Source organism: Oculina patagonica, chromosome 11 (genome assembly GCF_052425735.1).
Source record: "Oculina patagonica isolate OP01 chromosome 11, crgOcupat, whole genome shotgun sequence".
Taxonomy (NCBI): Eukaryota; Metazoa; Cnidaria; class Anthozoa; order Scleractinia; family Oculinidae; genus Oculina; species Oculina patagonica.
Window position 1 is genome coordinate 8,982,417 of NC_135768.1, and position 26,422 is coordinate 9,008,838.

At 38.8% G+C, this 26,422-nt stretch overlaps 3 protein-coding genes across 3 annotated transcripts in view; 1 reads left to right on the top strand and 2 right to left on the bottom strand.

Annotated features, from left to right (window-relative positions):
• Nucleotides 1-610: 610 nt before the first annotated feature.
• Nucleotides 611-9,920, bottom strand: LOC144631052 (uncharacterized). Its single transcript, XM_078489424.1, has 9 exons — nt 9,598-9,920; nt 8,772-8,955; nt 7,828-8,131; nt 6,006-6,156; nt 5,137-5,445; nt 4,806-4,909; nt 3,417-3,575; nt 1,795-2,092; nt 611-1,251 (listed from the first exon to the last, which is right to left on the bottom strand). Exons 1-9 carry the CDS (start codon nt 9,809-9,811, stop codon nt 749-751), a joined length of 2,226 nt encoding a protein of 741 aa, XP_078345550.1. The 5' UTR covers nt 9,812-9,920; the 3' UTR covers nt 611-748.
• LOC144631064 (protein N-lysine methyltransferase METTL21A-like) overlaps nt 9,215-26,422 on the bottom strand; it is a 156,805-nt gene continuing 139,597 nt past the window's right edge. The window contains exon 3 of the transcript XR_013566665.1: nt 9,215-9,226. The gene's annotated coding sequence lies outside the window, so the exon portion shown is untranslated. The remainder of the gene's footprint in view (nt 9,227-26,422) is intronic.
• LOC144631057 (uncharacterized) lies at nt 10,044-23,336 on the top strand. Its single transcript, XM_078489428.1, has 11 exons — nt 10,044-10,172; nt 12,981-13,026; nt 13,751-13,838; nt 14,205-14,596; nt 15,735-15,796; nt 16,130-16,197; nt 16,652-16,754; nt 17,035-17,126; nt 17,930-17,982; nt 18,621-18,783; nt 21,232-23,336. The coding sequence occupies exons 2-11, from the start codon at nt 13,004-13,006 to the stop codon at nt 21,445-21,447; spliced, it is 1,260 nt and encodes a 419-aa protein (XP_078345554.1). The 5' UTR covers nt 10,044-10,172; nt 12,981-13,003; the 3' UTR covers nt 21,448-23,336.

The following is a 26,422-nucleotide window of genomic DNA, read 5'->3' on the forward strand; positions in this document are numbered from 1 at the left end:
TTGCCAACCTCTTTTAATACTTTATCATGGCGTGACAGTGAAAACCAGCAATGCTCTTTGCCTTTGGGCCCGTCATGCAATCTTCGTTTGAGGGGAGAGGGATGAAGAATCAATACTTTTTTAGATTATTATTCGATTATTATACCTCGTGTGTTATCTGTATGTACTCGTGTGTTTTGTTTTGTTTCCTTGTGTTGCATTTAATAAAAATAAAAAAATAAAATAAAATAGAGTGAAATGAAATAGGAACTGGTATGCACCCGCAGGTATCTGTATGTTACTCGTATGTTACGGGTAAGATCGTATGATCGATAAGGGTGATCCTATAACATTCCAAAATCTTGACTTTTTTACTAGTAAATCGTTTTGTGTCTTACTTTTGTTTTGGACTCGTCACGCAACCTTTTTGAGAGGAAGGAGGCGGGGGAGCATAAAACAAAAATGAAAAAAAAAATGAAATGAAATGAAATAGGAACTGGTATGCACCCGTATGTATCCGTATGTTTCTCGTATGTTACCCGTATGTACCTGTATCTACCCGTATGTTCCGTGTGTTACTCGTATGTTACCCGTATGTTACTCGTGTGGTGTATTAGTCATGATCGTATTTACAAGGTATTCCTTCTCATAAAAAAATACGGTGACCCCGTTTCCTTAAGGTGAACAACCCAACCGGCAAAGTTTCATTGAAAATCTATAAGCAGTTATATTTCACTGGAATTACCTGAAAAACAAAACCATTGCACCTCTAGCTTATATTGTCTTCCATATAAACACGAAAGGCCCTTTCCACAGCACCGACTCCAAAAAACGACTGCAAAACTTTCACCACTACCAGCTTAGCAGAGCTAGCAAAATCGTCGTAATTCTCGCGTACGAACTCGACCATCCTCGGAAGTTCAAAGTCCACAGCCACGACTTCCTCGTGCTCGAACTTATCCTTCGGTCCCGTCGTAAACCGAGAGCCGAGCTGCTCGAACGTCAGTCGGCGCTCGGGTGCCACTCGTTCATCCGACAAATCGACGTAGCCACAGCAACCCCACTCATGCGTGTCGAACTTGAGATACACGGTTGTGAGGCACAGAGCCTCGATATCGTTACCTTTCAGTTCCACTCGCAGTTCTTCTTCCAGTCCTCGGGCGGCCGTCTGAACGAGATCCACAGAGGCCTTGCCGTCTTTGTAGATGTAGTCTTTGACTGAGGCGCTTTCCACAGCACCACAGGTAAACTTGCCCGGAGTGGCCATTCCCTCTAAAAATAGAAAGAAAGAATAAAGAATGTACGCCTTCGCTTCCGTTCGGGGCTGATCGCTGTTTTCAGTCGCGTGCTACATCATCATACATGTAATTCTCTACGCTGTATCATGAATATGGTTGCCACAGACATCGTATTTTAAAATCCCTGACTTCTTACTGATAAAAATCAAATTCCCATGACCAAACACATACAAAATGCCAGGCCGATGTAGAAGCGGCCTTTAGCCTCCGCTTCTAGAAGTACAACATTGCTGAGATCAGATTGAACAGAGATGTTTCTTCCAATCATTATTAAAATCAGAATCATGGTATTAAATTAGAGACGTTCTTTTTTAAATTTTTCCTTGTTATTCTTTAAAATTTCAATTTTCCCAGACTTTTCTTCAATTTTCAATTTTCCCTAACTCAAAATAAAATTCCTTCGCTTTTCCTAACCTTAATAAGAATTTTATTTTTCCCTGGCCATTTCCTGACCCGTGGCAGCCCTGTGTATGCTAACAAGGTAGAAACAGAAACACTGTTTTAAGCAAAGATTTACCTCTGTTAGCCCTCCTTGCAAATATGAACTTCTGAGGGTTGTCCGCGGTCAGTACAGCCACGTGGAGCCCAAAAGAGGTGCTAAACACTGGATGCACCATATTCTTACACACCACAAACTCCCTCTTCTTAGAGTCCTCTAGGTTCCTCCAGATCTCCCTGACGGCCCGGTGATGGCAGTATGTTGACTGTCCAAACAAAAGCTGAATTTCTTGCCGCTCTTCTTCTTCCTCGCGGGAGGTGATTAACGATTTGAGAGCAATGGCGGGGAGGTCTTCGATCTTCTTGTCAATGGCTGCCTGTGCATGGAAACAAATAACGAGTTAAGTACAAGACTCGAAACATCCAACCCCTCAGCTACAACTTAACGTAATTTCCCCATAATAGAACTGAACATAGATTTTAAATAAAACTTTGCCTATTAGTTGTTTACCTTGGGAGCTTACATTTTCGAATAAATACGGGGTCGCCACATTCATTAGGATCAAGAAGACCTTGTATATTCCACAGTAGTATATACCACACAAGTGAATAGTGCATTTCGCGCTCGCTGATTGGTTGACTCGGAGGTGATTAGCAGCTAAAGAGAAACAAACTGCCTTCGCGCGTCGTTTTGTTTACCGAAAGTGATGTTTTGGTCCGCTAGTTATTTAACTTGTGTGTGTATGTATCAGCTTCGTTACTCGACCTTCGTGACAGCAAAAAAGGGGGAAAGCAACATTAAATGTATTCCACTGATGTCAAGAAACAATTTAATACAAGTTTCAAGTTTAATGGGCACACTTCTAATCGACAGTGTTTAAATTTGTTCCAAGCACGCAGTGTTCTAGTCTTGTTCTCAAGGCCACAATTATCTTTTGGCGAGTACTGGATTAGACTTGTGCCCCCAGGGGGGTACTCCGGGATCAAAGTGACGGGGATGATCGAATGGAGGCAAAACTCAGGACCCAAAAAAAGTCTTCCGACATTACCCCAAAAAAATCCCTAGTCAAATTACCCCTAAATTGCCAAGGCCGCGCTAAGGCACTTTAGTTCGTTTTTAATACCCAAAAAAATCCCTTATTTAAATCAAGTCACCCAAAAAAAATACCTGCCAAATTCTCCTACCCAAAAAAATCCCGGAATCGAAAATTTCGACCCCCAAAAAATCCTTCGCACATCCCCGTCACTTGGAACCCGGAGTACCCCCCCCCCCCCCCCCCTGGGCTTGTGCCACAAGTCGACTCCTTTGAGCGACGAAGTCGCGATAAACCTAACTACCGGAAACAGGCTTTGAGAAAGTCTAGTACTGGATATGATTCCACGTTTCCAGTGACATTTATTTTCCAAACATAGAAATTGGTCATTTTATTCATTTTATAGCAATAATTTGATCGATAGACTCGAAATACAAGAAAAAATTGATAGGTCACCATACCTGATTACGAAAAAACAACGATTTTTTTTTCTCGCCAGCTAAGCCACATGCGCAGAGAAAGACCACCATTTTGTTTATGTGCGCGCGCTAATTACGCGTAAAATAAGGATGCGCAATGAAATGACCTCAACAATTTCCCACTTCTGATGAGTTCTTCAGTTCTCGTACTTTGCCTGCAAGACATTACACGCAAGTCCTACCTATACCTGTCTAAAGTGTCCATAATATTCTCTGTATTTCTGTTCATAAACCCATTCTTTTGGTACATCGTTGTACTCCTCGTTGCCGACTTCCACCTCGCACAACAGACACTCAGGGGGGAACCCCTGGGGACGAACTCCTGTCTTGAAGAATCCTTCACTGGACTGTTGATTAGAAAGGAAAAATGAGACGTGGCAGACAATACATGAGAAAATGGCCAAATGCAAGCATATCCCCCGCGTGACACGTGAAAACACAGGCTTCCCAAGCTCAAAATTCGTCTTTTTGATGTGTTTTTGAGCCTTTTGGGCGGCCGACTCTACATACGTGGTGTATGCGACAGCTTGTGTATATAGTGAAATGTATGGGAAAATCACGGGTTCTCTAAAATCAGGTAAATAAATATATATTTTGAAATAAAGTTTACCTACCTCAAATGTGTTGCTTACTTGTGTCTTGTGCCGAATTTGGAGTCATTCCGACGCCATTTAGCGAAGTTATTCGAAGTCGTTGTCTGGGGAGACAACGACTTCGAATAACTTCGCTAAATGGCGTCGGAATGACTCCAAATTCGGCACAAGACACAAGTAAGCGACACATTTGAGGTAGGTAAACTTTATTTCAAAATATATATTTATTTACCCGATTTTAGAGAACCCGTGATTTTCCCATACATTTTTCTATATACACAAGCTGTCGCATACACCACGTATGTAGAGTCGGCCGCCCGAAAGGCTCAAAAACACATCAAAAAGACGAATTTTGAGCTTGGGAAGCCTGTGGAAAAAACACGTGATTCGTGAATACTGCAGTTTCGTGATACGTGAATTTGGTAAAACATTGTGAATGAAATGGGATCGTTGCTACCCTCTGAAGAGACTATAGGGAAGCAATCACGCGTTTTGGCAGCGCACTGGAGGAGTTGGCGCGAACGTGGAATAGATGTCACATGTTTGCGTGCCTCACCTGCAACACATACCCTACATTTTCTGTTGCGCCGGGAACACACAGGGACACAGCTAATTAAATTTGTGCAATACGACATAATGGACCCAAAATGGAATCGCAAAATGAACTAAATCGTCCTAGAGCTTGGAGTCCATCCTGGTTCTCTTACGTATTTGAAGAAATTGAAAGTAGACTCCCAATTTTTCTGTTTTGGAGAAGCCAAACCCCCTATTTCTGCAACGTTACAAATTCTAACAAAATTACAATAAGAAACTGCAATATTGAAGTTTGTCAAGTTAAAAATATACATGTGCATTTTAGTGCGAAATGATGCTGGGACAGCATTGTGTTACATCATTTGTAACAAATTTTGCAACAATAAGCACTGCAATAAGGTAAGACATAAACGAAATTTGCAAGGATGACCAAGTCCATTGCTTCATTACCTCATCAACTAAGCTCTCTGCAACAAAAATGGAAGTGTGCTGTAGAAAACCGCACGAGAAAAACTCAGCGCTTCTGGCCTCGGTTTGGTATGGATTGATGTCACCTACAATCATAACAGCATTGATGAAATTACTTTAGGTCTCCATGGTCATTTTCATAACAAATTTCCAATTTGGGGGAAGGGTCACCACTTTTGAGCCTACTTCTTAGAGGATTTAGTGGCCCTCAATTAGTCAGTAACTCAGAGTTTGGAGGTCACGAAAAAATAAACCAATTAAAATAGCTAACAACAACATCATTCCAGACAGTATTTGGCAGTTATCCACTTACCACTAAAGTATTCCAAAACTAACTTATCGGCTGGTGGACGCATTTCAGGGTTCTCAACACGACAGTCCTGGATAACATTTCTCAGTTTGCCAGTCAGTTCATCAGGTAGCTCCACTCTGTCTTCTTTCTGAATCAAGTTATTTTGAATTCCTTCTACACTGACAGAGTTCCGTCCTTGCCACGGCATGTGTCCTGTTAATGTGTATGCCACCACTTGACCATACGAGTAGATGTCAGCTCGCAGATAGAAAAGCTCATCGTCAAAGTCTGTGTACTCTTCCTCTTCTAAGGGCTGTTCTTCATTAGGTTCTGTTTATGGATGATTAAGAAAAACAACTGTTTCAAATGTCTCTTGATCTGACCCATGCTCAAAAGGGTACGTACTGCAAAGTTTTAATTTCAGTGATAATTTATTGTAAAAACAAATGAAGGCAATTAACGATAACAATGGCCTGAGACACAAGCAATGCAAACAACAGGATGAAACTTTGAGAAATGAACTGATTGTGGGAAACAACTATTATAAATACAGTAGAAATCTCAATTCCTTGAAATTCCAGGAGAAATGAAGATCATGTATGCTTCCAGAAATAGGGGGTAAAATTACAGAGAAGCATGATTCAAGGGAATGGATCAGACCAATCAGGAGTTCTGAGAAACCAATGGTTCTAGAAATCAGGATTCTACTGTACAGAATTTGTGCCAAGTATCGGAAACTCCATGGATACATAATTTCATATTCCAAACTTTGGAATAAAACAGTTACCATTGATAGATCAAATTTATAAGCTGAAAGGTGTAAGTTGAACTTTGGATAAAGGTTAAAAAAAATTGTTATTATAATTAAACTGTTTTCTATCCTTTTTCACCTTCTATATAGTCATCATCGTCAATGTAATCATCCCATACTTCAGGCGCTGTCCAGCGCGCATGGAATAAAGAAAGAGTATTCCCACTTTTTTCAACAGTTCGTGACAAACCAAAGTCTGCTAATTTTACCCTCAAGCTTCTGACATCCAACTAGAAACAAATTTAAATACTCACATTAAATTATGTGATATAAAAATACTAAATTAATAAAAATCATTAGTAAGTATACATTTGAGTTTTTGTGGTAGCGATAAAATACTATATACTTGCTAATATTCAGTTACTTCAGAATCCATATTTCTTAGTCTTAAGTGCAACTCTGTATTTCAGCTGTAGAGATGGATGTATATACGTATTAAGTGATACACAAACTGTAATTTGTTCTTCACTTTTAAAGATGAACTCCAGTCCGTACTGCGCAATCTCGGCTGCAATGTTTATGTGAGCCTCACACGAGGGAATGTTTATTAGCAAAACTAAAAATTCTGTGGCGTAACAAACTTAGGCCCCGTTTACACGGGTCCGGACAAATTTTTGCACGGACAAAAACTTGCACGGTTCCACCTTGCGTTGACACGGGACCGGCGGAACTGGACGAATTTTTGAACGGCTAAGTGTGCAAGTTTGGGACCTGAAAAAAGCAGGTCAAATTTTTGACCGGCACGGTTCCATATTTCGTACGGACTCGTGTAAACACCCGAACTGTGCAACTTTTTGCACAGATAGCGCGGTTAAGGCCTGGAATCTAGTTATATTTTGCCTGGTTGCTTAGCAAAAATGAAACATTTTGTTGCATTATGCCCCTATTTTGTTACATTTTGTTTTAAAAATTTAAAAATTTGAGGCAAAAGAAACCCAGAAAGCAGTTCACAGATATGAGAAGACGAGCGGCGGTACGTCGGGGGAATTTCTCCTTGTCGTTATGAGGGTACTTTTCCAAAAACATTTTGGTTACGTCTTCGTACTTGCTCCTGACTGTTTCCCAATCAACTCCTTCCCCTGCTTTTCTTGCTTTGTAGTCTATAACTACATTCAGCAACAAATTAATTTCTTCATCAGACCACGTAAAGTTCTTGTCTGCCGCTTCTGCCACCATGTTTGATTTGCCGCGTGCTGCATTATATTTTTAGCTGCAACATGATTGGCTTAAAACATTAGCGATAACCAATCACAACAGAGACGTAAAAAGCCATTCAAATGCCGCGACTGGTCTAAAATTTGCACGGTTCCGTGTAAACACCACTGCAATCTGTAACAAAATTTGCACGGATCCATGTAAACAGGCGGTCCAGGTACAAAATTCGTCCGTGCAAAAATTTGTCCGGACCCGTGTAAACGGGGCCTTACCTTTTTCTTCATTATTAATGCCAGATATCCTTATATTACAGAACAACTAATAATGAGTAGAAGAATCTTGACGCTATTTCAAAGCGACGCTTCAGCTCATGGAGAATTCTTGAATGAAACGAACCGTAATGGCGGACTAAAAAACTTCCTGTATGCTGTCACCGAAGTGTAACGTTTCAACGAATTCAAAACAAAAACGAAAACAAACCCCCGAGTCTGCGCAGTATGGACTGGAAATCAGCTTTAACTGAAAAAGCAATTTCAATATAGAAAAGTTTTATATTTTTAATTTAATATCTGAATTTCAACAAGATTTAGTAAAAACTTTGTACACATGCAGTCACCAATAGTTCTTATTAAATAAAACTTTGCTGGGATCCTTTTCAAATAATAATTATATCAGTCATTCCTGACCAACTACAGGAAAATTGCTTTAATAATTTCAAACTTTTACTAAAAATACAATGACCTCACCAGGATGTTATCTGGTTTCAAGTCTCTGTGACTGATTGGAGGGTTCAAACTGTGCAGATACATCAGACCATTGGCCATTCCTCTGCCGATAGTCCAGACCTGACTCTTGGGCAGTCCCTGAGATTCTGGAGTTTTGTGATCCTCCACAAATCTGTACAGATTCTTGGGAATGTATTCCATCACCAGAAAAGGGCATCCAGCTTTCAGGATAAATTTCTCATGTGAAATAACATTTTCAAATGTGACATCACATTCCAGAATGTTCATTCCTCTGAAAGCAACAATGTTGTCATGGCGAAGATCTCTATGTTAAGAGAAAAAAACAATAATTGAATAAATATGATACCTGCCTTTACATTTATTTATACTTTGCATTCATGTTATTATTTAACTGCAGTCCAGCTCTGAGTAAATTTTTTATAAAACAATAAAAATTCTTATTATTTATCATAAGGTTAATATGAGAGGTGCAGTGTCGTAATTGTTAGTGCACTGGAGACTGATTGGAGTGGTCCAGGTTTAGAGCCCTGGCCAGGGTCACTGTGCTGTGTTCTTAGGCATGACACTTTACTCTCATAAGTGCCTCACTCCACCTAGGTGTATAAATGGGTAATGGCAAACTTATGCTGGAGGCCAGGGAAACCCTGCAACAAACTAGCATTCCATTCAGGGGTCAAGTATAAATATTCCTAGTTGCTATATGCTACAGAAACTGGGATAAGCTCCGGCCTGTATGGGCCACTAGGCTTGATGCAGACTTACTCTTTTTTATCATACAACTTCTATATATACAGGTACAATACTAACTTGGCATATTTTCTTCAAACATGGATCAAATTATATCTACTTGTCTCTGACTACTTTTTGCTAATTATAAAATGTTTCCAAACATTTGGCAAGGTATATCATGAAAATTCCTTTGTGCTGGATACCAAAGGACTTACCTCAACAGATTTCCCTCAGTAAGCAGTGATTTGGTTTCTTTGAGATTTTTTAGCACCTTCACAGCAACTTCATTCCCTTTTAACTTAGCTTTGTATACACTTGAAAATCCTCCTTCTCCAAGTCTCTCCCATGCAGATAATTCTTCCTGGCTGACTTTTCCCACAGTCCTTAACCCAGATGAGTCTGCAAATTAGTTATCACATCTTATTAACCAAACACAAGGGCTTTACTGGGAGAATTATTTACCAGAGCGCAGTGAGGTCCATTAGATAAGACCTAGAGTCAACATTTGAGCAAGCTTGGTTAATAACAGATTTTTTAACCAATACAAAAAATATATAGAATAAAAGAATGGGATTCTGACCAAGGGCCACTTAGCGTCATGTAAAAAGAAACTTTATGTACAAACTAGTTAGAAGTACAACAGGGCTTTTCATGTGGACAGGACAGTGTACTTAAATGACCTTTTAGTCTGGGGGAGTGCAAATGTCCTGGGAGTAAATATAAGGGCTGTATATTTCAGCACTTTTTGCCACTGATAATCATCAACTAATCCCTGTAAATTGATCAAACATAGACACTGCCTTTTTTTAATTAAATGGGCAAAGTGAAAAATAAGCATGGAAAATTATCGGAAATTATCTTAATTGGGATTTGAACACATGCAATATGAATTCAAGCATTTTTTAAAAAATATAACTAGTAATTGATATTTTGAAACCAATTGAGGGAAAGAGCAAGTTTTAGTTTCAGATCGATTGTAAGATGACACCTATATAACCTTAATGACATTAATTACCTCCTCAAATTTTTAATTTCTTTTACCTTCGTCGTTGCATGAAGCCTTTATAAACTCGAGGTTCTTGATTACTTGCTGCAGGATGCGTCCGATTGTTTCCTTTATCAGCAAATCTGTTACGGCATTAAGAACACTAACTGCACTTAAAAGTTGCTCCTGAATTTTGTTCAATAATTCTACTCTATTTCCAGCTATTTCCTTCAAAGATAACCTCGAAAAATCCTCCGCAGTATCTTCCATATCGTTTTCAGATCTTTAGAGTCAGATTTCCATGACAGATTCGTGGAAAGAATTTGCAATTCACGCTGACAATTCAATAATCCAACATGGCTGTACAAGAATTCAGTAAATAGGGGATTCCCGGAAATGCATTTTCAATAGTACAAGCTTTCTCATTGGTACGTCATGTCTGTATATCCAAATTAGGAAGGTACACAAGAACCAATCAAACGTCTTGTAATATACTGCGAATTCGGTTCGTCATGCAGAACAAATTCTAGGAAAGGAACTTCAGCTGAGTTCGGCGTCTTTGTAGCGAGTTTAATTTGGGCTGTTTATGAGGAGAAGCCTCGATGGGCTGATCAGTCTTGGATCAACAGTGGTATGTGAAGATATGGATTCTAATTTTTTTTGTTTAAAACAAACATTCGGGTCAGGATGAAGGTTAATACATGTAAACACAATTTGTCCGCGGACTTTCATTCACTCGTCGATCGACGCTTTATGGCGCGAAGAAGTACTAAGCATTTCGTTAGAGAAACCACCACGGCAGATCCGATATAGTTTTGCGGTCGAGTTGTTTGTGTACAATACGATCCACTGATTGTCGTAAAAAAGTAAGAAACATGTGAATCCCAGGGGAGACACGAATTCTATTTTGTAAAGATCAGGTTTTTCACGTGAGAACAGAGAGTATTTCTTGAACAAAAGTGTTTACTCGAGGGAATTCGGGAAAAGCTCAGAGACCAAACCCTAAGCATGTTGAGTTTGCACGGGGGAATCGGAACTATTGCGAGATTGGGCAGATCGGGACATATTGTGATTCAAGGATTTGTTAAGAAAATAATGCAGACTCTAGAGGGGATTTGTCCCTGTGAGACACATCAGATTGAAACTGAACTTTGTCCCTATAGCCTGTACCAAGATGTTTTGATCATCATGATAATATTTGATTATGTAGTTCAGACAAAGGAAGTGCCAATTTGCGTTAAAACTGTACCTTGTGTTTTTACCCCCTACAAAAGCTTATGGCTTTAATTGAGTTAATAATTGACACAAAGTTATTGTAAATCCCAGCCTCAGTTCACATGTGTTTACAACTGACTCGTCCCCAGTCGTCTCTTATGCGAAAATTGCAGGACGCGAAGGATGATGGGAAGGAGGAAAGGCGAGAGACGACTGGCAGATCCTGTTTCCAAGATGGCGGACGGATTAATGGCGGTGTTGAGATAAAAATAGGCACTATGAGTTAGAACGCTTTCGGGCGCTTTAAAACGCCACAAACTGCTCTTCCACGATATATCTAACAATTGGAGATTTTGTTTATCCATATGACACGACTAGTATTCGCCCATCACACAACTCGACGCGTACGATTGCCGAACTACAGTGTAATTAATCTTTTCCGCCGCGGCCGGGGTAATACAGAGACCTCAATTTAACTAAAACGCTTTCAGTCTAATTGAAATACCGGTAAGCGTCAACAGACTTTTCTTCATTTCTTTTTTGGTGAGAAAGTCAAACTTATAAACTGAAAAATATTAATGTCTGACAGTTTCCTGTTGAAAGTGTTATGTTTGGGTCAAGGGGTCACGGCTAAATCTGTTTCCAGTTGTTTCTTTTATTTCCAGTCAAAGCTGAAAAAATCCTTGTTTTATGAATTGAGGAAAATGGTTTAAAGCTTTGTTGGCCCAATTTATTCTGAAAACAAGGTACTCGGGTTTTTCATGGAATAAAACACGGGAATAAATGGTCACGGCATTCGCAGCATGATCATGTTGTAATTTCTAAACTCATGCAGAGAGAATTTTATTGACTCACAAACGAAAACACATCAACATTGTAATCCAGAATTATAGGGATCCATACCTTGCAATGATTACAAAATGATGCTTGTGATTTTTCCTCTCTTCGAATATTCGAATGTTTCCAATGTTTCTGCTGGTATACCATCCAGATGTCAACATGCATAGCGACAATTTAAAGCGGTTCCCTGGAGCGGTTCAAATCAGCGGCAAACGCGTACAAGCCGATATTAAAGCACAAATAGCTACAACTGTTGAACAAAACTGAGTGATGTTTGAGCGACGCGATATATTTCTTCTCGTAAATCAATTGAAGCCGCCTTCTACCGTCCTGAAACCTTCCTTGGCCTTTGTTTTGACGGACGCTTGACGCCATCTCAGTGCGATAAAGAAAAGCCGCTTAAAGTAGCTTTCTAGCCGCCAAATACCTCAGAAATTTTACCTGGTACGACAATTAGGGACCCCAAATGTATCTAGCCAAAAATATACCCGAAAAACGGCCAGTGCACACTTTTCGACTTTTCAACACACTTTTCGACTCACGATCTGCCAGTCGTCTCCTTCGCTTCTACTCTTCCTTCCCATGATTCCCTCCGTGTTGAGCAGTCGACTCAAGACGGACTCAAAAGACGACTGGGGACGAGTCAGTGTTTACAATATGAGTGGCTCCACAAGTCCAGTTATTCATTCCCACCAGGGTGGACCCATGCAGGTGGATTGGGTGGCTAGCCACCCCCCTTGATCCAAAGGAAAAGTAAAAAGAAACACATTGAAATAGAAAATAACGTGGGTAAGGTGTAAAAATTATTAATTATTTTTTTCTAAAACACCCACACCCCTGTCCCTATTAAAAAACCCTGGGTCTAAAATAGAATAGTAAACAAAACATTTGTTAGCAGCCACCCCCCTGGATCCACACCTGCCCACCCTGAGTAAATTAAAGTCACTGGAAATTCCAAGAGGGTGGGGGTTTTAAAAGCCAAGTTTTGAAAGGAAAGTATGCAGCATAACTGGAATTTGAAGAGGGGAAGCAAGGTTTGTACCAAAAAAACTAACTGTGGAAGGAGTATGGATATTTCATGGAAAAAACACTGTAGAGTCATTTCTGTTGTGGTTTGCGAATTAATATATCAAACACAAGACGTCAAGATGGTTTAAAAAATGGCGATAATGTCTAATTGTAACTGAGTTATTGAAAATATTCTCAAGGAAAAAAGCTACACTACACGAAATTAAAGACCCGCGAAAATTTATTTCAAACGTTTTCTATTGTATTTTTTATGTTAATTACGTATTTTTGGCCCAATCGCGAAAATTAAGACCCGCGAAAATTAGTAACAATAAGGTAGTTATTTGTAATAATTATTATTATTGTCTCTTACCAGTTCACCAGTCTAAAGTTATTAAAATGGGGGATGACAGAACGAGAAGGTATATAAATTATGGTTTTCCATTTTAGTTTTCTTCAGTAAGTTATATACCATTGACTAATTATTAATAATAAGACTGCGGCTTAATTTGACAGGCAAAACCAATCAAGTGTTCCACCCAGTCCCAATAACAAAATGATGAATTCATGAATTAATTAATTTGATTTCATTCTTCACTTCAATATTCAAATTTGATTGTTGATTGTGTTATTTAATATCTGGCTTTACACGATACACATGATAATTTGAAAGCATCATTTATTTCCATCGATTCAAAATGAAATCTGCAGGATGCATTACTACACAGTACAATTCTGACTGGGTGACAACAACAATTTCTTCCATTCCTTTGTCTTCGATCACCACTGCCTTTTCGGTACACCAAAATGCCATGCCTCTATTTTGGTATAATCATAAGAGGGTTGAAAAAAGGACTGCAGTGGGTAATAATGTTGCATGTTTCTTTTGGCAGTTTAAAGTATTTACAGTGAAGATTATGCAATTTTTTTTTTGGGGGGGGGGAGTTGTCACATGCCTGTTGCAGATGGCACTTTAATCTATTCATTTAAAGAATCACGCAATATTGAAATTAAGAATGAAATAAACTTTTCATTGATGAATTGTCTATTCCAGGCCATTGCACTGGTTGTCATTAAATATTAAATTTAATTAATACTAAATTTTAGTACCGGTATGTACATTTGTAAATTACCTGTTTTGTTCAGTTGGAGTGGTGGTTCATCTGCTTCGCAAGTATCTATTCAAAGTCAAATGGCGGAGAGAAATGGAACAATATGTAAAGTACAATTTTTGGTGAGTGTCAGTCATCAAATATGGAACTAGCTTTATTTAGGGCAATGTTGACAATGTAATGCTAAACCTAATTGAGCTGTATTGTATAATTAGGTTATACATGTACGTCTTAAGTGTACTTTCTGAGAGTGAATTAAAGTATAAGAATCCACCTTCTGATTGGTCCAAAAACTCTGTTTACACCACTATATTCAGCTCACCATTCCTTGAGAGGTGAAAGTAGAATATAGCATTTTCAGGCCTAATTGCTAAGCTACATACAAGACAGTGACACTGACCAAGGCTTGAACCACGACTGCTAGCTTGAACCAGAATTAGGCCTCGAGCCTCCCACTTCTGTAATGACTTTGAGTTAATTTCTGACAGGTTGAGCATCTTCCACATCTTGTGAAAGACTTGACCTGGGAGGTACAAAATGAAATTTCCAAGTCGCTTAATCCTCAGAAAGAGTCTGGTAATGACTGGCGCTTGGTAGCTTCACGACTTGAGTTTTCAAGTATTATTCATAGACTGGAACAGAAGTCCAACCCCACTGTTGAACTGTTAAGAGAATGCACTGTTACCACTTGTAAAGAGCTGTTAGAGATTCTTGTCGATGTCAAGAGAACTGATGTTCTGGACGACATTATGAAACTTATGAACAATGGAAGCACCAGCTTTGTGGGACTCATGGGTGTGAAACTTCCCATGCAAGAAAGCCTTGATGGTGAAAGTTGTTATAGTGTCTCGTGGCCCTCGCAGGACTCTGGAAATGCAAGGTAAGCAATTGTTATGATTAGACCTAAAACTTTAATTAAAACCAACACTAGCAAAAGCAAATCAGTGAATTTTATTGAATTTTTTTTTCTGCCTAAACTGGGATGATCATGTACATGCATTTCATTTCAATTCCACAGTTCACATATATGATTTCATATATTCACCATGATGTCACATTAATTCACTATCATGGGTGTATAAAATTACTCACCTTGCTTCTAATGTTTGCTTCATAGCTCAGTTGGTAGAGCTTCGCACTTGTCACACAGATTTCATAGGTTCAAATCCCATTGAAACCAGTGAGAAATGTTTTTCTGGCGAAAACTTGCAATTGGCTAAGTCTCATTTCGTAACTGAGACAATCTGTATTCATTTCATTTCACTTCCACAGTTCACATATATGATTCTGTATACAGTATTCACAATCACAGTTACATAGCTCTTTGCACACATTGCATGCCTATAACACTAATGTGATAGGCCTGCAATGTGTGCAAAGGGCAACAGGTCCACAACTCTCTGCACATTGTATTCCTATAACACTAGTGTGATAGGCGTGAAATGTGTGCAAATTGCTACAACTTCATACTTCTCTGCACACATAACATGCCTATAATGATAGGCCTGCAATGTGTGCAAGTGGCTCCAGCTTCATCTAGCTCTTGGAATGTATTGCAGGCATACAATGCAAGCCTTTATGCAAGAAAAGCTTTAACCTGCCCACTAAAAAGTCTCCCTTTTTTATTTCAAACCCTACCCAGGAACTGATTAGTTTGTATCTCTAGAGACATTTGAGAAGAGCTTCCAAATTTTTATTGTCAGTGATCGAACTGTACTTCTCAAGAGAAGAATAGTTAAAAAAAATCTATTAGTTTCCAAACTGGAGTGTACAAGCCATACCCTATTTCAATCTAAAAGTATTGATATCTTTATGTTAGTTCAGACCAAAGAAGTACCAAATCCATGCCTTGAGACACTTCACACACCTACATGTAGATATCCTTGAACAAAGTGTGATGTCAGAAATTAACGGTGTCACTTTCTATCAGGTTTTTAGTGTAGTCTAATGATAAAACTAGGATACAATGCAATGCAATGCAATACAATACGACACAATGTTTATCTGTCATTTTCTAGTTCTCTAGAAGACAGCAGCATGTCAAAGCTAAAATTGGGGCCACAAGAATCAGAGGAAAATAGTGAGTGGGCAAGACACTTAACTCTCACAGTATCTTTCTTCTCCCATGAGTAATTGGGTTCTAGCTGGTAAATTATTGGCAGGGGTAACTTGACAAAAATAAGTGGGTTTTATTGCACATGTAGTGGAATGGACAAGCATCCCATCCAGGGGATTGCTGAATACATCTAGTTGCTTTGTGCTATAGAAACGGAAATTAAACATTGACCTGGTGAGCAACAAGACGTCCAAAAGGCTATTTATCTTTGTCTGTACCTCCCCTACAACGTTAGTATTTGCTGATAGCAAAATTAATATGATGTAGCATGATTTTTTATCTTCATGTAATAACTAGGTGAGAATTTTTTCTCTGATGAATCTGAGAAGTTCTGGCTAAACATTGCTGGGGATTATGAGAGAAAGGTAATTACACATTATACTGTAGAACATGGACATGATTATAGTCAAAATAAATTTCTATTAAAAAGTGATTTTTGTAGCACTGCAATACACCTGTCCAATTTGCATTAGTCAACTCAGCCATTCAGTCAGTCTTTCAGCCTATCTGTCTGTCTGTCAGTCAGTCGGCCAGCTTGTCAGTCAGTTAGTCTGTCTGCCCATCCATCCATCCATCAATCGATCTGACAGTCAGTCAGTCAAGTCAGTCAGTCAGTCAGTTAGCCAGCCAGCCAGCCAGCCAGCCAGTCAGTCAGTCAGTCAGTCAGTCAGTCAGTCAGTCAGTCAGTCAGTCAGTCAGTCAGTCAGTGACTCAGTTCTAAAGTGACACAAAGTGCTCAAAAAAAGATACAAATTGTATCCTTCAATCAAATGAATGATGCAAATAATGCCATATCTCAATGTTCTGTTTCACCTCTAGAGCTGGAAACTTTTTTCTCAAGCTGCAAAGGACTGCTGTCCAAAGGAGATGCAGCAGGGAAATGTGGAGAAGTTTCTCTGTAAAGTGTTCAATATTGAATATGGTAATGTGGTCTCTTCATTGATAATGACATTGACAACACCGAGCACAGCAGTGCGACCTCCCCCCTCCATTTTGCGATCTTTTGACTTCACATGTTGAGAATATTAGCAAAAGACGATTGAAACAATGCTTGCCTCACTTTCATGTAAGAACCCTTGGAGGAATTATTTCCCAGAGACAGGAAGTTTCCAGACTGGAAGCTGGCACATGATTACCTCACAAGCTATATAAAATCATCTCTTTCTTGAATTTAATTTACTTTCTTTGATTATGATTGACAGCCAATGACAGCTATGTTAGGCTGAATCAGTTTCTACAACTGGTGGCTCTGTTTGGACCTTTCAAGCCAGGGCCTGACGGATGTCTTCAAAAGGTACTTTTTGTAGCTTCCTAGCAACCCTTTGTACAGTGTTTAACGCCCCTTCCACTGGTTCCCGTCGATCTTTGTGCCTTTTCTCTTGGAAAATAATATCAAAATAATGTTGAGAATAGTTTTTGCTAAAATTCAAAAAGTCCATGTTACACCTCTGCTGTCTTTGAATACAGTTGTGTTGCAGTGCATGTCTAAATGGAGACAATATTTTCTGCAAAGTGCAGTTATCTGTCCATTTCCTCAGCAAAAGGAGTCGAAGAGTATCATTTTCTTTAGTTTATAGGCCGTGAATGTAATTGCAGAAGGTATTGTCATGGGATTCTCACACAAACACTATTTAGCGCTGTTTTTGAGTAGCAAAAACCATACCCTACAGTTATTGCTTTAATAAAATTTAGGTCCCCTTTCTCATTTTCCTATAAACAGGCCTTTACTTTATGCTTTTATCTGCTTTGTTTATAACCTGACAGTGTCTGTACTGGTCATGAAAAACTGGAAAGTCATGGAATTTAAGTGGGGGTCATGAAAAGTCATGGAAAATGGTATTGCTTGTACAAAACACCTTAGACAGGTTATTTTTTGGTGAAGAAAAGGGTAAAACGTACCTGAAATCAAGATAATTTTTAAAAATTTCCAGGTAAATGTTCAAATTTTGGTCATGGAAAACTTTGAAAGGTCATGGAAAGTCTTGGAAATTCAAAAGCTCAAAAGAGTACGAACCTGACCTGGCCTCAACAGTAACTCATGCTTTGTGTAATTTTAACCTAACAAAGTTTTAACTTCATTTCTTTTCCCTTTTTAAGATGTATAACCTGATGAAGAAGTCTATTTCAATGCGAAACGGCACGAAAGAAAGGTGAGAGAGATGTAATCCCTTTGACAAAGTGGGTGTACTGTTTTTAAATAAGACATTCTGGCATAAGGGAAGGTAGCTCTTATATTTCACACCTTTCGGGCGTGAAATGCAGCAGTTTTTGAATGAATGACGTAAACCCAAAATTAAAGTTATTACTGTAATTGCATTGGCCAATCACAAAGTACACAGACAATACAGCGAACCAATCAAAACTGAAAGCAAATGCATGTTACCGACACGAAGCGCGGGAAAACGTGTGTGAGCAAGTCACGATTGGTTTTGCCGGATTTTTATACTTCTGATTGGCTTAGAAATTGGCGCGAGTTTTTTTAGACCAATCACTAAGTGTAGTAATACAAAACCAAAGCAAACGCGAATTACTTTTGATACTCAAGTGAAAACTGTTCTGTAACTTACTAATGTATAAAAAGAATATTCTTAGCAAACATGAAACACAAATTACCAGTAACTGTCGTAGAAAATACCCAGGATTTTTACCGGCGCTGTTCTCACTTTGATGGTTCACTGACACTAGGCATGAGAATGGCCATACCAGGCCCCTTTTTTACCGGAATTTGTTGTTTAAATCTCTCTTCTCTTTGCAAGTACCACTAACATCATTCTTATCTCGTTACCAGTTGGTTCGCAGGTCACATGGACGAGACCGAGACGGTAAATCTTCTTGGTGACCAGTCCCCTGGCCATTTCCTTATTCGCATCAGTTCCTCCAAGGCTCACGAGGGTGTGTTTGTGTTGGCGGTCAAAACTCGTGATAGTGATGTGGTTCAGATTCAAATTGAGGTCAGTCATCAAGAAAGACCGACATTAATTATTTTTGGGAGAATATTCAGACTACAATAATACAATATATGCAATATACAGTCGTACAATATATTTTACAATGTCTTTCTTGTCCGCCGATGCAACACAACAATTTCTTTGAAAAAGAACAAACGTCTTGAGTTTTGAAGACATGTTTCGGATAACTCAGAGATTCCTACATGACTTAATGAAGTCATTTAGGAATCTCTGTTCTGAGGTTTTCTTTTCGATCTTGTACTTTGCTCCCAGTAACTTTAAAGAAGCCTTTCACATTGAATGAACAACTTAAACATGTTCTACATGCATGGTTCATCTTTATTTTTGTGTTTTGCTGCAGCCGCAATGGCTGCAAGCAAAACACATTGAGAGCTGAAGTTTGTGCCGTAAGGGACGTAAGGTGTAAGGTGTAAGTGCCGTAACAGAGGAGAAATCTGAACTACCGATGTCAATCAAATCCATGAACAAACAAAATCGAAACCAATGAACCGTAGCGCTGATCGCATTCGAAGTTACGGGCCAAAGTATTCGAACGCAAACCACGTTGGACACGTTGGAAAACAGAAAACCGATTTAAAAGTATATCGCATTGGGAAAGAAAACAAACTGTGGCGCGACCACTCCAGTTTTATGAGAAAATTATTCTGCAGTTTTCATCATTTACGAAAAGAGCGAAGACTTGGAACCTCGCCGAAGGTCATAAATATTTTCTCCAAAGGACCGGTTAGTGCACAGTTTGTAAACTTTCGCTTTGAAAATAAACTTACCCTCACCTTGTCTACACTGTCTACAGCATACTAGTACTGTATTAACTCTGAACTTCATATTTTAAAATAAAATGTATGAATGTGTAACTTGTCACGCAAAGACAGCTGGAAAGGAATATACCATGCTGGTAGGCTGCACCGCTAATTGTAGCTGTATTCGAGCTATATAAAAGACAGCTAGAAACGAATTAATACTAGTAACATCACAATGGGAAAGAAACTTATTTAGTGGTGCACACCGTCGAAAACAAAGAAATATTAAAGGAAGTTCTCATTCACCAGATTCACTGCATCAGATGCAACATTCGTCAGTTCGTGTTTAAATGGCGACCAGTTTGTTTACTAGTTATTAAAAAATAATACGGTCTTCATTTAATAAACAGTTCATCCTTAAATTTCAGCTTTTCTACGACTGACAGGTAGGTACTATAGTATAAGCCCCGCTAAAATAGCTGGAAAGGGAAAGTTTTTTGAAAAATGAATTTTTGACTGCCAGACGCGCTGGCGCCCACATGTTTATTTTGTGAAGATTAATTAAACGCCGTGAAAAATAGAATTTGATGTCCAGCGAGCTACTGCATCTTCGGCTACGCAGTCCTCAGTGAATCCTCCAACTTCACAAATTTCTAAAACTTTAAGAAAACGAACTTTCGCAGAATCAAAAATTGGTCCTTATCGATCTTCCGATCTTGTTGTGAAGACACTGAAATTCGACGAGTGTTCATGCGTGAAGGGATGACTGACGAATGATAATAATTATTTGTAAACTTTCGCTTTCAAAATGAACTTTGCGTTACGTTCAACGCCGTCTTTCTGTTGTTGTACGCCGGTGCGCGTGCGATTATTTATAATTTCTGAATTTTGCATATTTAACTCAGGGTGACACAACAAGTTTGTTAAGAGTTAGTTGTTCCAGTGTTTAATTTGGGTGAAAGTGGTTAAAGAACCACTGTCTTGTCACTAATAAATATATCACATTGAGTTCTTATAAGGTCAATAGATTCTGTCTTTTTCGTTGTTGTTAAAACGCTACCATTGTGACAATGATTCCAAATACAACTAACGGTAACCAGTGAGATAACGCCACTAAAAGAATCACATTGAGTTCATTGAGATTTTTTTATAATGTTAAGAGTTACTGTTTTTTATCAAAGAGACAATCATGTCAGACATTACGTTAACTTACTAGTAATTAAATTATGTTTGCTGTCTTTGATTTCAACATAACATTGATCAGTAAAATTATCAGGATTGAATTAACACAAAGTGACTACAATATAGTGCAATTATTAACCTGCACACAAGTGACAGACAATAAAAGACGTTGGATTTCAATCTCGACTCACTTGTCTTTCATCAACATGTTCCCTAAGACTTTGCTCTAGCAGCAAAACACATGGACCCATTGGGGCCCTATTTTTCTTGTTTGTTCGGTTTGTTTTGTTTTTCCGTTTTGTCCTTCCTGTGTTATGAAACTTGTTTTCCAGACTCAAAACCTTTATTATTATTCTGAGATATTTAATTCGATCCTGCTATTGAGAAATTTCAACAGTTTCGTTATCAACTAATAACTTTGTTCTTCAAGAGTGGAGATTTGACACCAAACCAAATTCTGTAGACCCCTTGTGTTAACTCAGCTGTTCATTATATGTTCCATTTATAGAGGGACTTAAACGACGGTGCTCTACTGCTAGCCGACAAGAAATTTGAAGATCTCATGTCAGTCGTTGACGCTCTAAGACGAGATGTTCTTCTGGAAAACTGCCGTCAGCTGCTGATCAACCCGTGCCCAGCTCTTCCCCTGAATGCAATTTTCAGTGGTTACATGGAGGCGACCGCTAGACGAGGAGGTCGTGGGCGCGGAAGAACTCGAAGATGATTCGTCGCTAGTCTTCTGAAAACCAAATCTTCGTCAAACTCGCGAACTGTCCACGGCAACTTTACATTTACATGTTAGAGTTACGTTAATCTTTTCAGGTAGTTAAGAAGCATCACTGTGTGTTTTAGGGGTCAGACAAATAGCGGAAAAACTGCAGTCAAACCTCGGGAAATGGCAAACTGACCTCAAACGGAGGTTGACCGCTTATAAAGAGGTTCTTAATATTTAGCTAAAATCATAATGCAAAAAATGAAAACAAACTTAAGTAATTTCATGATTAGGAAAACTGAGTTAATGCCTGGACAAAATGTGTGTGATACATGCACATATGTAGTTTGCTTGGCGTCAAATAACTTACTGACAAATAAGCAAATATAATGAACTTATTGGCTGAGGGTAGAACGAGAAAATGTTTGGCCCCAATACTTATCGCTGTATATTTTACGAGGTTGCTGTATTCAGACGAGCCCACAGGATGAAGATGAGTAATATTAATAATTAGTATATACACACTCAGTGATCTTGGTGTTTCAAGCAATCTGATTGGTTCGCTATCTCGGGCTAATGAGCATTATTCACTCCCTACGGAGTGAATAATGCTTGATCCAAAATGAAACAAAATGGCCGGCGTAAACTCGTGTTTCGCCGGCGTTTCTGAATCGCAAATACTAAGAATGCAAGAAGATGCTGAACCAGAAAAGACAAAAAAAGGCTAAGAAATTTGGCCTGATGGTTTTCAAAGTAAGAGAAGACTACATATTTCGCAATTTGCAGCACAATGTCCACACAACTCGAGTACTAAAACGATAAACAATTGCTTACCGTCAAGTCGCTCTTCGCCCGGCATCGGCAGAAATGAATACCGCAGATTTATCGGCAGCAATATCCGCGGCTCGGTGAATATTCTACCACTATTCACCTCGATTTCAAAGAATAATTGTTAATTGACAACTGAATTATTCCACGAAATCGCGCGGAATATCGCCTGATATTTAGCCCACGTGACCTTAGACCGTGTTGAGTAATCTCACTGACTCAGACGATTTTATTTAACAAGCTTTGGTTATGCAGCGCTTTGCAAGTGTCAGACAATTGTCTGGCCGAGCACGCTTCCAAATATGGCAAATATAACTACGTATACGGCAGGATATCTGTCACTAGTTGCTGATGACAGACTAAATAACAAGGACTTCCTGACCATATTTGGGCATCGTGACACTTTTTTGAATAGTAACGTAGGATATTTGCTCGTTGTTTGTGCTATACTGAGCATTCGATGACAGTCTTCGATGGGCTTATTCTTTAGTTCTAAAACTGCTGTCGCTTGTTTCTGTAATTAAATTTTAGGCAATTCAAAACACTGCGATTAAACCTTCTCACTCGTTTTCCAGTCCTAAAAAAAGGAATATGGGTAATGAAGTCAGTAATTTTGAGCAAGCTGTAACGTATTTGTGGTACTGTTGTTTTATATAGAACTTTTCAGCAAGCAAATGTACTGTAAATGGCATCAGATATTATTCATTACTATTAGGGGTTTGGTTGTAAAAATTTGCAGGAGTAACCCTGCACCTTTTATTACCAAAAGTGTGATTTTTTATCACGAAATGGGTGACAGCGAAATTTGAAAGGTGTTTAAACTTGTCATTTTTAAGCGTACAATTTCACGTCACTGTTTTAAAATTTTTGTCTTAATAATTATGATGTAGGCAATTGTACAAATTCCTTATAAAATTCAGTCTTTTTGTCTAAGTAAGTACCGGTAATGTGTAGAAATGTGGGTAACAAAAACAGAGCTCCACAGTTCTCGTAAAATAGAACTTTAAAAACGGTAATAATTAATAGAAGTTTATAGTATATTAAAGAGGTGAATAAAATGATTGATTACCGAATTTCCCCCATTCTTAAAAAATTGTCGAAAAATGATTTTGGCGCGAAGGTTGAGTTGGATGATGTTGATGACCTTTTTCAGCAATTTCGGTGTTTTATTTTCGACACTTATGCAGCTACAGGAATTGTTCTGCCTCTACATCCAGACAGAAGTATATTGATTTTTGTGGTTGGCAGTGTGCTAATGGAAGAGGAATTTTTCACGACTTATGCATTATTCCTTTATTTGCCTAAATAAATGGCCGTTCATTTTGTATGGGATGGGGGTGGAATTGAACGACAGTGTAATGGACTTGATGCTTTTTGATACATAACAAAGTAGGGGGTCTGGGGGTATTCTCCCCCGGGAAATTTTTCTCTTTTTGAAGCCCAGAAACGCTATTTTAGGCATTCTGGTAGAATTTGTGCGCCATTTTAGATGCCCATCATACAATACTTGAAGGTAAAGATTTTGCGTGTCCCACCCTCTCTGGCCTAAAGATAAGTAATGTTTAATTATGCACCGTGAATAACCACTATTTTTAAAATATATTAAAATATTCCTTTACTGGAAAATTCATTATTTCAAGCATTGAACCTTCAATATTCCTTATTCATTTTCTGTCTAACCGCAATATCAAAAATTAATACAGAGGTGTCAAAATGTACAAACAGGAAACCGTGCCGATATATCACCTCTACACATATAGAACTGACAAAGCATAGTACCATTTCTAAACACCTTTGAAGCGTCAAAATGAATTAGACGATCAAATCCAATTTTACCGAATGGCTTACTTTGTACAAATGTTACGAAGAAGGAGTCTGTGTAGGCCTGTCATTTATTTTTGAGTTATTTTTTTCAAAAATAGCTCTTTAGTCGTCGTGTCCTTGTAATAGGGACTTTAAGATACCTGGACGGCTGACCTCGAGGACGGTGCGAGGACGGTAGAATTTCGCGAGGAGGACTGGGCCGATGTCGACGTTCTTCGCTGGAAATTCCAACGTTAAGAGCCGGCGTGTGTGAACGGAGGACGGCTTCGTTAGTGGATCAATAATTCCTTAGCCCAAAACATGCGAATAAAAACATTTGGCGCTTCTAGCCCAAAGTCTGGGACCAGAAAGCACTATTTTCATTCACAGGGTACAAATTCCAAGTGACATTTTTGTAGAAACACAAGCAAAAAAGTTCATAATTTCACGCACGTGGCTTCGCCATCAGCGTTTATGCAAAGCCGGCACAGCAAATAAATTATATTCGCAACCGCAAATAAAACTTGACTTCTTAATTTTTTATCAGTACCAAACCAAGAATACCATAAAGGACCACCTAACAAAGTAACAGAATTAAAAAAATAATGAGATTTTTAAACGAAATCATACAAAAAGCACTCCCGTTCACTGGTGGACGGCAAAACTCTACTTCTCACGTCCTCGACAACAGCTGGACGGAGCTGGACGGCAATGTGCGTGGAGCGGGCATGTGCAATATAGGCTACACGCGAAAAATTACTTCCGGCCAGCCGTCCTCGAGGTCAGCCGTCCAGGTATCTTAAAGTCCCTAATCAGTCGGTGGGTCAGTGAAGTATGTGTGTTTGTCACACCAATCAGATTTCAGGTACTATCAGAACCAATAAAATTGCAGTTTATAAAGGGGAAGCAATCTGACGTAGTCAGCAATTTCGTTCTAAGTTTTTAGATTAGAAGGAGGCGGAATCGGTGAGTTGTGATTTAACCCTGGATTAAAAACGTTTTTCGTAACGCCCGCCTGCTTACAACGCACACGCCGTGAGCAAAAGGCCCAACACTAACTTGTTATTCGTCTTATTCGAGCGTACGTTTGGAGAGGCTAGCTTTCCATTTAGTCCGGCGGCTTAGCTCGAAATTTTAGTTGAATTGTGCACTTTTTGATACAAGCATGAAACTTGGCACAATGAAAGTGGTCACCAACAGAAGTTTTTTCAGATATAGTGCCAAGCCCGAAAAACACCGGTTTCCATGGAAACCTTAATTTATTAACCCTATTCAGACCGGGCTTTTTTGGATCTTTTCAGACCTCCGTAACTTCCAGAATATTTAAGCAATCACAATGAAACTTAGGAAATATATAGGATGTCCAAACACCTATCTTTTGGTATACGTCACGTGGGAAGGTAACGTCACATGACGTGACAATAACATCATAATGTCAAAACAGCCGCCATCTTGGATCCGCCATCTTGGATTTCGAATTTTTTCCAAAACGTCATAAAACCGCCCAAAATTACTGCAAAGTACTCAAAATCAAAAACTGTGCTTAAAAACTGTAAATGGATGAAAATAATTGCATTAAAATTATTTTTCATTAATAGAAACACGAAAATTACAAAATTGGGAAAACATGCCTGTCAAAATGCCGTTGCCATGGTGACGTCAAGCTCCTGACAAAACAACTTACCCTACCAAATTATTTCCAGATAAATTTTAGATAAACTCGCAAAGTTTGGTAGCGTTTGGTTTAATCTTGAAAAAGGTATAAGCGTTCAAAGTCAGCGCGGGCACTTTCCGCCCCTCCCGGTCTGGATAGGGTTAAAATCAATGACATTTCGTGAAATATTTGTTTGTCCTGGTTTATGGACAAATACTATTATGCCAGGTAGTGATACCAAGTCGCACGTACAAAATTTAGAATGAAATGCTGTAATTTAGACTGTTCACAGCCCTATATTTTCCTATTTTTCTTCTGTTAGCGAACGGTTCACCGATCGCGAGACCTGGACGCTAGCGCAAAACGAAAGACGCGAGGGAGCAGAGGGCGGGGAACGAAAAATCTTTTCCCATGCAATAATTTCCTATTAAATTATTGGTATCAAACAGATGGTAAAAAATAACAATTTTAAGCCTAATTAAAAGCATTCATATCTGTATTTTGGAATAAAAATCAACAATAAAAGGTTTATAAAAGTACTAGAAGAAATACTTTGTGGGGAAGGGGCAGGGGGGCCTCTCGGCTGAAAATTTCATTGCTGTTTACTAGCTGAAAATAGAAAATTGGCGTTGGCACTATATCAAGAATTGATTAGTATGCGAATGCTTGTAATCCTGCAAAGTTTGGTGCTTGTATCAAAAA

What these genes read in the sequence shown, in the direction of transcription:
- LOC144631057 (XM_078489428.1), top strand. Translation starts at nt 13,004, where the DNA reads ATGGGGGATGACAGAACGAGAAG. An exon ending in GGGGATGACAGAACGAGAAG is followed by an intron (nt 13,027 to 13,750) that starts GTATATAAATTA and finishes TGTTTTGTTCAG; the next exon opens with TTGGAGTGGTGGTTCATCTG. An exon ending in CGAAACGGCACGAAAGAAAG is followed by an intron (nt 17,983 to 18,620) that starts GTGAGAGAGATG and finishes TCTCGTTACCAG; the next exon opens with TTGGTTCGCAGGTCACATGG.
- LOC144631052 (XM_078489424.1), bottom strand. Translation starts at nt 9,811, where the DNA reads ATGGAAGATACTGCGGAGGATTTTTCGAGGTTATCTTTGAAGGAAATA. An exon ending in CGATGATGACTATATAGAAG is followed by an intron (nt 5,446 to 6,005) that starts GTGAAAAAGGAT and finishes ATCCATAAACAG; the next exon opens with AACCTAATGAAGAACAGCCC. An exon ending in TGCAAGGAGGGCTAACAGAG is followed by an intron (nt 1,252 to 1,794) that starts GTAAATCTTTGC and finishes TTCTATTTTTAG; the next exon opens with AGGGAATGGCCACTCCGGGC.